General features: G+C 31.4%; 1 protein-coding gene across 2 annotated transcripts; it reads left to right on the forward strand.

Annotated features, from left to right (window-relative positions):
• Positions 1-11780: 11780 nt before the first annotated feature.
• Positions 11781-13681, forward strand: LOC118035057 (gibberellin 2-beta-dioxygenase 1). Of its 2 annotated transcripts, none has more exons than XM_073412453.1 (3): positions 11781-12343; positions 12469-12817; positions 12926-13367. In XM_073412453.1, the coding sequence occupies exons 1-3, from the start codon at positions 11805-11807 to the stop codon at positions 12959-12961; spliced, it is 924 nt and encodes a 307-aa protein (XP_073268554.1). In that variant the 5' UTR covers positions 11781-11804; the 3' UTR covers positions 12962-13367. The 2 variants fall into 2 exon arrangements, with proteins under 2 accessions (XP_073268554.1, XP_034896432.2); XM_035040541.2 differs by having other exon boundaries at positions 11789-12343; positions 13224-13681.
• The last annotated feature ends 283 nt before the right edge of the window (positions 13682-13964 follow it).

Here is a 13964-nt window from a genome sequence, read left to right on the forward strand (position 1 = left end):
TGAAAAAAAAAGTCATGGGATTTATGTTAAATAAAATTTGTTTTGTTTGGGAAATTATCAAATTAGATTTGATAGAATATTTCTTAGTGTTAGAAATATTATTTTATAGTAACACATAAGCCAATAATTGGAATTGAAGCATGGAATGTAATTTATCGTGATATTAAATTGTTTAAATGCATGATGGATATTTATGGATATCAAAGGCCAATGTGATTGTGTTTTTATTTGATGGTTGAATGGTTGTAATTTTAATTAAATATGGCTTGCGTGTCCTGCCTTATCTTTATTTTTATTCTAGATTGTATATTCTTTTCTCATCCAATTCTCCTCGAATATAACTTGAGGTTTCTTAATTAATTATGTAAATGTTATTTAACTTAGAAATGTGGAAATTTAGATAGAAAATTATTTTACAATCCAAACCGAAGAAAGAAATAGCGATGAAAGTTATAATTGAGGTGTTTGCAAAGGACTTATGAAGATTTACAGCAGTTACCTAGAATTTGACCATCTAATTTCTTTTAATGACTCGAGGGAATTAGCTTAGATGTGTCAACAATCATCCAATTAGCTTAGACATGTTTATATATAAATTATTATGTATGGAATATATATTTATTATGCCATGTTTTGAATAAGACATGTTTAATTATTAAACGCTTCATTAAAATATTAAATACATGTTGAGAACATGAAAAACTGTCTCCTAGTTTTATATGCATAAAACTAGAGTTTTATTCATGGATAACTTGTTGAGTCACTAAATGTTACCATTATTCGAATATGTTTAATGTTATAAAATTGGATTCTACTTAATTTATATATATGATTTAGATGAGTTACTCATGATCATATAAGGTCAGAGACATGAGTTAAACGAAACATCTATGACATGTGTAGACAAAGAATTATCATCTAAATCTTTCTTTTCTTCCTCATAATTTCTTTCTTTTAGTAGAATAGGGGTTTTTTTACCATATTTTTTAGAGCATTGTTTAGGATACACCAGTCTATAAAGAAGATATAATTTGTAAGATAAAGATAAGAACTTGAAGACATCATTTCTATAAAAAATTAGGTATTTTTTATATCTTTTCTAAAAGAGTTTATAATTTGTACTAAAAAGGAGTCTAAGGATTTGATTGAGGAGATAAATGTTGAACATTAATTATTGGTTAAGCATATAATTCATTGAATTCTAAATGTTACACCTAATTCTTAGAGTTTATGTTGCTTTGAAAATTGTTTAATTGGTTAATATGTCATACATTTATGAGTATGATGGATATTTTTGCACGAATAATATCACTTGACACATTATTGATGGCTGATTTGATTGATCGAAAAAAAAAAATAAAGAACATTGTTTACACTAAAAATAAGTTTCACATGTGGACTTCCTAAGAACATTAATTGTTCATAACCAAATTGAAAAAAAAGGCTAAAGTTCATCATAAATATAAATGGGTCATTCAATGCTGAAAATGATGGTCAACCCCACATGTATAATTTTTTTCTTCAATTTTATGCAATCTATTTTATTTTTTTGTATTACTTTATTTCTTTTACAAGCATTCTTTTACTTTCTTACTTAATTTATTTTCTTGTCCTTTTATTCATTGGCGTATTATTTGTATTCTTATTTTTAAACGTACTCATTCAAAGCAAAACCCAATTTTAACATAGCAGCTTGTAAAAAAAATTGGTATATTAATATCCAATTTTAGAGATAGATAGCCTCGTTTCTGATATTTCCTTTGCAAGTAAAAAGTGCTAAATGCATTATAGTTATTAGTCTATCAGATGACAAAAGTACTTAATTTGAGATGATTTGCAACAGAAGCGAATTTCTCACACTTGTTCTTTGCAGATGCCAGTTCGCTATTTTCTAGAGCAAATCCGTATGAAGCAAACAGAATTCTCCAAATCCTTCGCATCTATGAGGAGGCATCTGGACAGAAAGTTAACTCGAAAAGATGGAGCTCACTTTTAGCTGAAATGTTCCAAAAATGGCTCAGCAAGCAATTCAATCAAGGGCAAGAGGTAAGGCAGTTGATCATATCATGGTCTTCCTACTCTCACTGGTAGGTCCAAGAAACTCGTTTTTTCCATGGCGAGAGACAAGGTTTTGGAGAAACTTAGAAGGCTGGAAGGAAAAAGTCATCCATTGCCGGAAAAGAAGTTCTGATCAGAGCTGTGGTGCAGTCAATTCCCACATACATCTTGAGCTGCTTTCTCCTTCCCCAGGTTCTGTGTGATGAACTAGATTCTGTTGTTGGGGGCAGCAAGTTGAGGAAGGAAGGATACATTGGGCTAAATGGCCAGAAATGTTCAAATCAAAGTAATTACGAGGCATGGGGTTTCGAAGTTTTCGTGCATTTACTTCGGCAACGCTTGCTAAATAAGGAGGGAGGACGATAAATGATCGTGCATGTCTTCTTTGTACGGTTATGCAGAAGAAATACTTTCAAATCAACCTTTTCTTGAAGCTGATATTAAGGGTAATGTTAACTATACCTGGCGTTGGAGGAATTTGATTCAAAAAGGGAGTCGATGACGTATTTGTAATGGATCGTCGGTCAGGATATGAAAGGAGAACTGGCTTCCCGAGCAGGATGGCCTCGGAACTAGGTCTCCACCGAGGATATTAGATCCCGATGCTATTATCGCTTCCCTTCTTTGATTAATCTTCAGGAAACTTGAATTCCACGTTGATTGAGCATATCTTCTTTCCTCTCGAAGCTATTCAGATAATGCAAAACTTTAGATTCCCCGAAGACAAGCTTGTATGGCACTACATGAAGTCGGGTTCTTTCGGTTTAGAATATATGCCAAGTAAGTTGATTACACGTGAATTTCATTTTTTTTCATGTATGTGAGTGTGTGTGTATATATAATTTATTAATAAAGATTTATTTATCTTTAATATTTATTAGATATTTAATTAATAAATCTAGAATAGAGATAAAGTTTTTGGACAAAAATGCTTTACAAATAAAATTATAAAATTGTTATAATTATGAGAATCTTATTGTATCAAATAATTGTTCTTTAATATTCTGGTCAATACTCTATTAAAACTGACATTAATTAGAGTTGTTGAAACTGATATATATTATGTTATTTTCGTTTATGAAAAGAAATAGTTCTCATAAACTAAGATATAAGGTATAATCAAAACTAATATATAGATGCTTGTCAGATGATATGTACACTGAATTGACCCGCATGAGAATTTTATATAAAGAGATCATATGTGTCTATGGAAAGGCTAACTTGATGGTTATGTAAGTGATCCTTAGACTTCATATCATTAAGTTATCTTTTATAGGAGGTGTTATAATTTAATCCTGTTACACATTGCCCAAATCAAAAGTACCAAATAGATAGATAATTAATATCCATATTATTTATAACATTGAGGTGCTATTGTGCTACCAAAAGAAGCGCTAGATCTGCTAGCGTTTGCTGTTAGTAGAGGGGACAACACCTATGCTGCTTGCCCACCAGGCATGGTGGTGGCAAATGCAAGGTAGGATTACTGTCTCGGGTTGTAAGCGACGCAGCGACAACCTTATCTGCAGCTTTGGGTGCTATTGCGAGCAGTGGCTAGTGAGTCCACTATTGGCTACAACAAAAAGGAGATAAGGGGCAGAATTACAACTTTGCCCCTGTAGCTATCTTTTTATGGTTTTGGGGTAGAATTATGATTTTACCCCTATGTCTTATGCCTTATTACATTTTAGTTTTAGGGAAAAATTACAATCCTGCCCTCTCCCACCTATGTTTTACTAGAATATGTATTTTGTGATAAACTTACGATTCCACCTCTCTATATATATATATAAAACATTGATGTTATATTTTAAAATTAAAACCCTAAATTAAATTAGTTATAGAATTAATTTTTCTAATAGGATTAGGATTGAATAAAAAAAATTTAATTAAAAAAAATTTGTGTTTTGAAATATCCTAATTGGGTTAGGATTTAAGTTAAATTTTTAATTAAAATAATATTTAGAAAAATAGTTTTTTCTAAAATAAAAAGGAGTTTTTAATCCATAGAATTTTATTTATTTTCATACTAAAATAGTTTAGGATATTCATAATAATTTTAATATGATTATTTATCTCTTAAATTTTAAAAATTGTTTTTTCAAAGAAAAACTATATTAAATAAAATTTATTATGTTTGGAAAATTATAAAATTGGATTTGATTTAATAATTTTAAATGTTAGAAATATTATTTTAAAATTGCATATAAAGCGAATAATTAGAATCAAAGCGTGAAATAATTTTATTGTGCATATTAATATGTTATTATGCGTGATGGATGGTTATGGACCTTAAAAACCAATGTGAATGTGTTTTTATGTTTGAATGATTGTAGTAATAAATAAGGTGTGTGTGTGTCCTTCATTTTCTCTACTTTTTCTTCTAAGTTATAAAATTATGTTCTCTTCTAAATCCCCTCGAACATAAATTGAGTTTTCTTATTATAACAATGGAGTGCACAAGTAAAGAAACTAAGGTCTCATCAATGATTCAAAGATGTACTTAAACAATTATATTTGATTAGAGAATCCTAGAAAGGAAATATGTAAAGATAGAGTAAGTACCTACTAAAGAGACTCTTCCTTTTAGTAGGCCATTGTCTTAATAAAAGAATTATCATCAAGTAGAGCAATATGATGTATTTGATACATGAAGTGATTGGCTTTAGTGCAAATGGGAGATTGTTAGTGTATATGTCATGTATCCAATCAGCTGGTAACATATAATATTGACTTTTATTATATATATATATATATATATATATATATATATATATATAGAGAGCTTATTTATCTTTAATATTAATTAAATGTTCGATTAATGAATCTAATATTTGATTAATGAATCTAGAGTAAGAATAAAGTTCTTGGGACAAAAGTGCTTTACAAATGAAATTATAAAGTTGTTATAATTATGAGATTCCTATTGCAACAAAGCATTATTCCTAAATATTCATAGTCAATGCTCGATTAAATTGGACATTAATTAAAGCTGTTGATACTAGTACATATTGTGTTATTTCCTTTATAAAATGAAGCAATTGTTCTAATAAATTAAGGTATGAGGGATACTTGGAATTAATATGTAAGTTCTTGTCAGATGGCATGTACACGGAACTGACCTGCATAAGAATTTTATATGGAGATATCATATGTTTCTATAGAAATGCTAACATGACGGTTATGTAAATGATCCTTATACTTTAAATCACTAAGTTATCTTATATAGGAAGTGTTATATTTTAATCTTGCTACACATTGTTCTAATCAAGGATAACAAATGGATAAATATTGGGTATAACATGAACTATATGAAGGTCTTTAAATAATCAATGAAGGATTCATCACCCTTAGTGAATTAGAGAAAATATTTCATCTATTCTCAAATGGTATTGATTATAAATCCTTGCACAAGGTGGAATGAGGTTTGAAAAAAGTTTCAAATTTTATTCAAATAATCAATGATTATGTTGTTAAGAACAAGCATGATTTGAAAGAGCAGACACATTTTATATTATAATGTCTAAATTATAACATTATTGATGTAAGAATAATAATTACACTAGAAAGTGATCACTAAAAGATTAAGTTAAAACTACTTATGACTTTTATAATATTTGGGGGATCATGACAGTTTGTTTAAATATTTTACTTGTTATTCAAATATAAATAAATCAATTGTTGAATTGATAACAAATTAATTTGTTTAATTTATCTACTTCTATTTTATTTAGGATTGTGATTTATATTTGAGCCAACTTATTAGAGAACCTAATAGGTCACACATATAAAAACCACTTGTCAGAAATTAAAATAGGATAATTAATTAAGTGTAATTGATTGTAAATAAATTTTAGAAATTAAGGACTAGAATGTAATTAATATAGGGAATTACAATTCTAAACTTAGAAACAATTAAATTACAACTTGATTGAATAAATTTCTAAAATTAGCCTAAAATAATATATATATATATATATATATATATTATTTAAAGGGCAAATTAATATTTGTTATTTATAGGGTTTTTAGGTATCTCTATAAATATAATATTATGCCTCTTATTTCCCATGAGAATGATGTAAAGGTGAGTAGAGTACAATATGTAAACACCTAAAACACAAAAGAAAAGAGTTATCACTTGAAGGTTTAGCAATCCCTCTCTTCTAGAAAGGTTTATGATATTTTTTATTGGTGATTCGTTTGGTTATCATTAAAAGACAGATATTTAAACGACTTGTGGTTTATGACAACCAAGTCTTAAAGCAAATTTATAGTTGTCACTATGTGTATGTGTTTCAAAAACCCAATACTTTCTCTAACAAAAGTGCTCATCACCTAGTTGTTACCCAAAAATCCTAGTGGAAGCCACCTCCCAACTCTTCCAACGATACTAATTATGGAAAGTGGAATAAATTATGTAATTTGATATTCCATTCAAAGTTCATCACACTTCATGGAAAATCCTTCATTAGGCATTGCTAACAAAAAAATTAGTTATGCGTAAAGGGGTCATGATTGATCCACTGTGTAATTTTTGTGGGCATCAAATTATGCCATTAATGGTATTCACATATCGATTATTATTTATAGAAATGAGTTTAGATTTATTTACTCTAATTGCTAAGCAATATTATGTATTATTGTTCTTTTTTCTCTATTAAGGGTTTTGTTTTCAAACAAAAAAATGGTTATTTTTTTTAATCTTTTTCATCTCAAATTAAATTTGAGAAAATTAAATTATAAAAATTATGAATACAAAAAAATAATTAATGAGTTGTTTCCACCATTATACTTATGTTTCTAATTTATAAGAAATGATTCTATATGAATTTTGTGCATTTGAAGCTTATCATTTGCAAGAAAACACTAATTTTCTTTCAAGCCAATCAAAGGGATGTGTAAAGTAGAGTCATTTCTATTTTCATGCTTAATGTGTGTGTGTGTATCTATCTTTTTCATACTTCTTGTAGTTTAAATTAATTTTTACTTTTGTGAAAAAAAATATAATGAGAACTATTTGATTTATTTTTTTTATGAAGTGGGTTGATTTTTTTTTCTTAAAAAATTGACATATTAATGTTATTATAACATATTTCTTATACATGCAATGTTGAAATTAATTTTGCAATGACTTTTAATTTAACCAACACCTATTTTATTTAATAAAATTGAATAATAAATCTAATAAATTTTGAAATTTATAAGTATCTGAAAACAAAAAGAATCAGCTTACTTGAATTGAACTACAACCATAATAATAGATCAATCCTTAGATCTTGAACTCCAAAGAGCTATGAAGAAAAACATTATAATATTCTATAAAATAAGTTTATTGTCAACCATGAAACAATTAATAGTTTGTGAGGGTGATGTATCAGCATATTTTAAAAAATTGATTTTTAGCATAAGTTCATACTTAAAAGCATCAAAGGTATGGTGATAACCCAATAATAAAAGGGTGGATTTTATGTCCATACCCAATATCTCTAGACTTGGAAAAATATCAAGTCTAAATGATATAGGTATGGCTTGCTTCTAGACTTGACATTCCTGGATTTAGCTATGCGCTGAGCCTAAGAACATATGGGTGAGGCAAGTTGTCATACTCAATATCTTTAGGTTCAGCTGCAAACTGAGTCCAAGTATACATTGGTATGTTAAGTTGTCAGACCTAACATTCTTAAATTTAGGGACGCACTAAGCTTAAATAAACATGGGTTTGGCAAGCTATTAGACCCAACATATATTGGATTAGCTATGCGTTGAGCCTAAACAAACATGGATTTGGCTAGTTATCGACCCAATATCCTTTAGTTCAGCTACATGCTGAGTCTAAATAGAGATGAGATTGATGAGCTGCCATAATCAATGTCCTTAGGTTCAACAACGTGCTAAGCCCAAGTACACATGAATTTGCGAGTTGTCAGATCCAACGTCCTTAGGTTCAACTACATGTTGATCCCAAGTAGACGTGGTTTGGCAAGTAGCCTATTGGCTTAACATCGTGTTAAGCCCAAGTGGGATAGGTCTGATGATCATTATAGGCTCTATATTGGGCCATAAGGCTCATTTATTATTCTTATGACTTTTATTTGAAGGATATTCATCTTCCTACACCCATAGATACATAAAAGTTTTCTAAGAGCCTTTCATATTTTCATCATCATTAATATTGTATAAGAGATATGTATCTCTTATTAATATGGTGTATAAGATATTTGTCCCTTATTTAATGTTTTGTGAGAGATATTTATCCCTCATTAATGCTATCAGGAGAAAATTACTTTTCAACCTCTCAATTCTAACAATATACAAGGTTCAGAGGCTATAGATACCCCTTAAACCAACTAGGTAAAATGTTTATAATTTCTATTATCTAAGTATTCATATTTTAATTCTTAGAGCATTTATCATATAAAAACAAGAATAAACACTCTTGTTATTTGAATTTAAATCTCATTCTTTTATTTATTGCAATATCTTACTAAAATGTCATTGACTTTATCATATGAGGATCTTTAAACCCCATCAAAAGTAATTGTTTTGTAGGTGTTCGACTTTTTACCACCAATCATCTACTTCCTAAGTTCCGAAGAAAAGAATATTAACATGAACATATTGAAAAATCTCATTTATAAGCATATTGAATTTTGGAATAACATTAAAGGATGTATTGGCATGTAAAGTTAAACTAATGATTTGTTTGACCTATTGTACTTATAAGGAAAACACCTTTTTTAGATGTTTATATTAAAATTAGGAGAAAATGTGTTTGTTTAATGATCAATTGAGATAACATAATTGCCTTTTCTAAAGTAATTTTGTTTTACCAAATATTTATATTTTCTTTATCACATAGTTTAAATATTGTTATTCATGACATTTGATAACAAAAAAATAAATTTTGTACTTTATAACCATAGTGGGATCAAATAAAGCTTGAATCAATTCTTGATGATATTAAGGATGAACTTTCTACATCATTTTGGTATATTAAAAAAAATATAATTTTTATGAGTACTTATTTTAAAATTCAAATTAAAAAGTATAAAAAAAGAAGAAGGCATAAGCAGGGTGATAACCCAACATACCAAGTACTAAAAGTCTAGTACTTTAAAGTGATAAGAACAATGGATAACTATATGATAGATCATTGCATTTTCTATACGTGAAAGTTTACTTAAAAGTCCATGATTAAAAAGGTCAAAGATAGGGTGATAACCTAACATACAAAGGCTTGGTAGAAAAAAAGCCTAGATGACACGGGTCTAGCTTGCTTTTAAGCCTATCATTAGGTTTAGCTACGCGCTGAGCCCAACAACATATGGATATGAAAATATATAAAAACCCAAACACCTTTTGATTTAGCTACGCATTGAGCCCAAGTGCATGCGGGTTTCGCATGATTCCAGAGCCACAATCCCTGGGTTCAGCTACCCGCTGAGCCTAAGTGTATGTGAGTCTAGCAAGATGTTAGATCCATCACCTTTGGATTTAGTTACACACTGAGCCTAACTACATATGAGTCTGGCAAGATGTCAGTATCAGCACCTTTATGTTCAGCTACGTGCTAAACCCAAATATATGTAAGTTTAGCAAGATGTCGAACCCAACATATTTAGGTTCAGCTACACACGAAGCCCAAGTATATGTATGTCTGACAAGATACCAAATCCAACAGTCTTGGGTTCAATTACATGTTGAACCTAAGTACATATAGGTCTAGAAAATAGCTAGACCCATTACCCTTGGGTTTAGCTACATGTTGAGCTCAAGCGCTTAAGGATCTAGCAAAATTTTATGCCCAACACCCTTGGGTTCAGCTATGCTCTAGCCAAAGTACATATGTCTCTGGTAAGATGCCAAACCTAACAACCTTTAATTTAGCTACACATTGAACCCAAGTGCATGTGGGTCTCGCATGATTCCAGACCCACAGTCCCTAGGTTCAGCTACCCGTTGAGCCTGAGTGTATATGAGTCTAGCAAGATGTCAGATCCATCACCTTTGGATTCAGTTACACACTGAGCCCAACTACATATGAGTCTGGCAAGATGTCAGTCTTAACACCTTTGAGTTTAGTTACGTGCTAAGCCCAAATACATATAAGTCTAGCAAGATATCAAACCCAACATATTTAGGTTCAGCTGCACATGGAGCCCAATTATATGTAGGTTTGACAAGATACCATATCCAACAGTCTTGGGTTCAATTACATGTTGAACCTAGGTACATATAGGTCTAGAAAATTGCTAGACCCATTACCCTTGAGTTTAGCTACATGTTAAGCTCAAGTGTTTAAGGATTTAGCAAAATTTTAAGACCCATACCCATGGGTTCAGCTACGTACTAAGCCAAAGTATATATGACTCTGGTAAGATGCCAAACCTAACACCTTTGGGTTTAGCTACATGCTGAGCCTAAACGCTTGTAGATTTGACAAGATATCATACCCAACACCTTTATGTTTAGCTAAGCGTTAAGCCTGAATACATTTGGGTCAAGCAAGATTCTATAACCGACATCCTTGGGTTCAATTATGTGTTAAACCTAAGTACATATATGTCTGACAAGATCCTAAACCCAACACCTTTAAGTTCTACTATGCGCTAAGCCCAAATACTCGCGGGTTTAGCAAAATGCTAGGCTTAACAACTTTGAGTTCAATAACGCACTAAGCGTAAATATATATATAGGTGTGGCAAGATGCCAAAACCAACACGATTAGGTTCAGTTATGTATTTAGGTCAGACTTATCACCCTTTAATTTGAAATCTTTCCAGGTTCAAATACTTTTTTGAGTTGATAATCTTTTTAGTCCCCATGTTGGGTCACGAGGATTTATTTGTTTATTTTTATGTCTTTTAACATAAAATGTTAAAAATCAAGAACGATCCTGTCCTTATATCATCTTTCTATATCATTAGGTGTTTAGGTGTAAAGTCTTCTAAAAGCCTACAATATTTCCATTAACAATTAATATTGTATAAGGGGTATCAACCCCTCATTAATATTATGTAAATGATATTTATCTCTCATTAACCAGGTAAAAAGTTCACACTTTTTCTACGCTCTATTCATACTTTTATTTTTAAAGAGCATTTATCATACATAATTAAAAACAAATACTCTTGCTTTTAACTCATTTTCTTATTTATTGCAATCCCTTATTAAAAGTCACTGATTTCATCAATGAAAGGTTTTTAAATCCCACCAAAAGAGATAGTTTTTCAGGTGTTAAGTCTTTTATCACCAATTATCAACTTCTTGAATTTTAAAAAACAAAATATTAACATAAACATGTGATTATCTTCTATCTAAACACTCAAAAAATTATTATTCCTAAGCATAATGAATTTTGAAATATCATCGCTATCGAAATCAAACAATCTTTTTTATGTGATGAATCCCTTTTTAATGCGATAAACCTTGCTATATTTATGCTAGGAGAATAAGATTAGAGTTATTGTTCCTAAAGGGAGGTGGTGATTGGTGACTAGTTTTCTGTTTTGAAAGATTATGATGTTCCCACCATTTACATTGTTTCTATTTTTTAAAAACAAAATGAAAAAAAAAAAATTACCTTAGAGCAGCATGGTTGTGTGTGTATTTGTGTATGTTATGAGTAGCATGGTTGTATATCTGAATATCGGCAAGGAAATGTAAAAGGTTCTTTTACTTCCTTTCATTTCTTTTAAACTTTGTTTTTCAAATGGAACCCTCTCTCTCTCTCTCTCTCTCAAATGCACTCCTATAAATACAAAGAAAAACCAAAAGCCATTTATCCGTCTGCCTCTCAGTTCAAAGCCAATATTACTTTTCATTCCATCAACTCAACCGAGCTCTCTCTGTCTTCTTTCCTCCTGCAGACAACAACAACCATGGTTCTCGTGCACAAGCCAGCACTTCAACAGTTCTCGTTTATAAGAAACATCAAACCCACCACGTTCTTTTCTGGAATCCCTCTAATAGACCTCTCAAAACCCGACTCCAAGCACCTCCTGGTTAAGGCATGCGAGGAATTTGGATTTTTCAAGGTAGTCAACCATGGCGTGCCTTTGGAATTCATTTCGAAGCTGGAATCCGAAGCTGTCAAGTTCTTCTCATTACCGCCTTCTGAGAAAGAAAAAGCAAGCCCTCCTAATCCCTTTGGCTATGGTAAGAAAAGCATTGGACAAAACGGTGATGTGGGTTGGGTAGAATACCTTCTCCTGACCGCTAATCAAGAGTCAGTTTCTCAGAGGCTCTCTTCAGTTTTTGGTGACAACCCAGAGAAGTTTCGGTGTGAAACTCTGACAAATCAATCAATTTTTTTGAATTTTATCAAGAGAAGCATAGAAAAGTTGTGATCATGGTTCTTTTATTTTTATTTTGGGTTAAACTCTGCTTTTGGCTTCGATGTTTCAGGTGTGCTTTGAATGATTATGTATCAGCTGTGAAGAAAATGGCATGTGAGATTCTTGAAATGATGGCTGATGGTCTAAAGATTCAAAATAGAAAGGTGTTTAGTAAACTTTTGATGGATGAACAGAGTGACTCTGTTTTTAGGCTAAATCACTACCCTCCATGCCCAGAGATTCAAGCGTTGAAAGAACACAACATGATTGGATTTGGAGAGCACACAGACCCACAGATCATTTCTGTGTTAAGATCCAACAACACTTCTGGCCTGCAAATCTCTCTTAATGATGGAAGCTGGATTTCAGTCCCACCTGACCCGAGCTCATTTTTCATCAATGTTGGCGACTCATTACAGGTACACATCTAACCTGCTGCTGTTCTCAACACAGTTAAAAAAAAAAAAATCAGCAGTCAAACTTAACGGTGTCTGTCAACCCATCATTTGATGAACTCCACTGGCCAGTTTTGTTACAGCTCTAATCTCCTCCTCATAGAGTAGCTCCAAGAGTCCAAATTCCTTCCATTTGAGGAATATACATGATTTGAGTTCCGAGGTGTATGGAATATGTCCAGTGACTTCAAGAGCAAAGCTTCCCACGTACACGCTTAGCTTAGCCCTTCACTAAAGGATTGGTTCCGATTTCCTTTTTATAGTCAAAGTCAGCTAAAAGAGAACGAAACTTCTAATCTTCCTCCTTGCTTCCATTCATTGAATGTGACTAATAAATGAAGTAATCTTGGCTCGGTTGGTGGCTGTGCAGGTTATGACTAATGGGCGGTTTAAAAGTGTAAGGCACAGGGTCTTGGCCAACAGTATAAAAGCTAGGGTTTCAATGATTTATTTTGGTGGGCCGCCTTTGAGAGAGAAAATAGCTCCATTGCCCTCGCTCATGGAAGGAGAAGAAAGCTTGTACAGAGAATTTACATGGTTCGAGTACAAGAGATCTGCTTACAGCTCAAGATTGGCCGATAACAAGCTTCTCCTCTTCGAGAGGATAACAGCCTCGTAAATAAATACGTACACAAAATCAAGTCTCGCGTGTTCTTGCCACATACTTGAAGAATAGGTTTAGAAAGGCTTACTGTATTTGCCATAGATGGAATTAATACTTTGTATTTTCTACTCTTACGTTCTTCTTCTTTGACTTTCTCCAGTTTTTGTCTCCCATACTTTATCCAAATTACTTTTCTTGTTATTAAAACTAATTTATCCTCCAAATTACTCTGTCGAAAACAGAAGAATTGATAATATTTCATGGCGAAGGTTATCCAAAAAGGAAAAAAGAGATAGGAAAACTCATCATTTGACCCGTGAAGAAACATGTCAGATCCCTACAACATTTTGATCAAAATGACTCAAGAGAAGGGGAAAAATAGCTCGACATATGATTTTCTAGTCCCTGTTTTTTTTCCCCTTGATTTTCTTTTTCTTTTTTTGCAATTTTTTTTTAATATTAAGTTCTATTGAATAAAATTTGTATTTTTTATTTAAATTTTTAATT

The sequence above is a fragment of the Populus alba genome, chromosome 11 (assembly GCF_005239225.2).
Source record: "Populus alba chromosome 11, ASM523922v2, whole genome shotgun sequence".
Classification (NCBI taxonomy): domain Eukaryota; kingdom Viridiplantae; phylum Streptophyta; class Magnoliopsida; order Malpighiales; family Salicaceae; genus Populus; species Populus alba.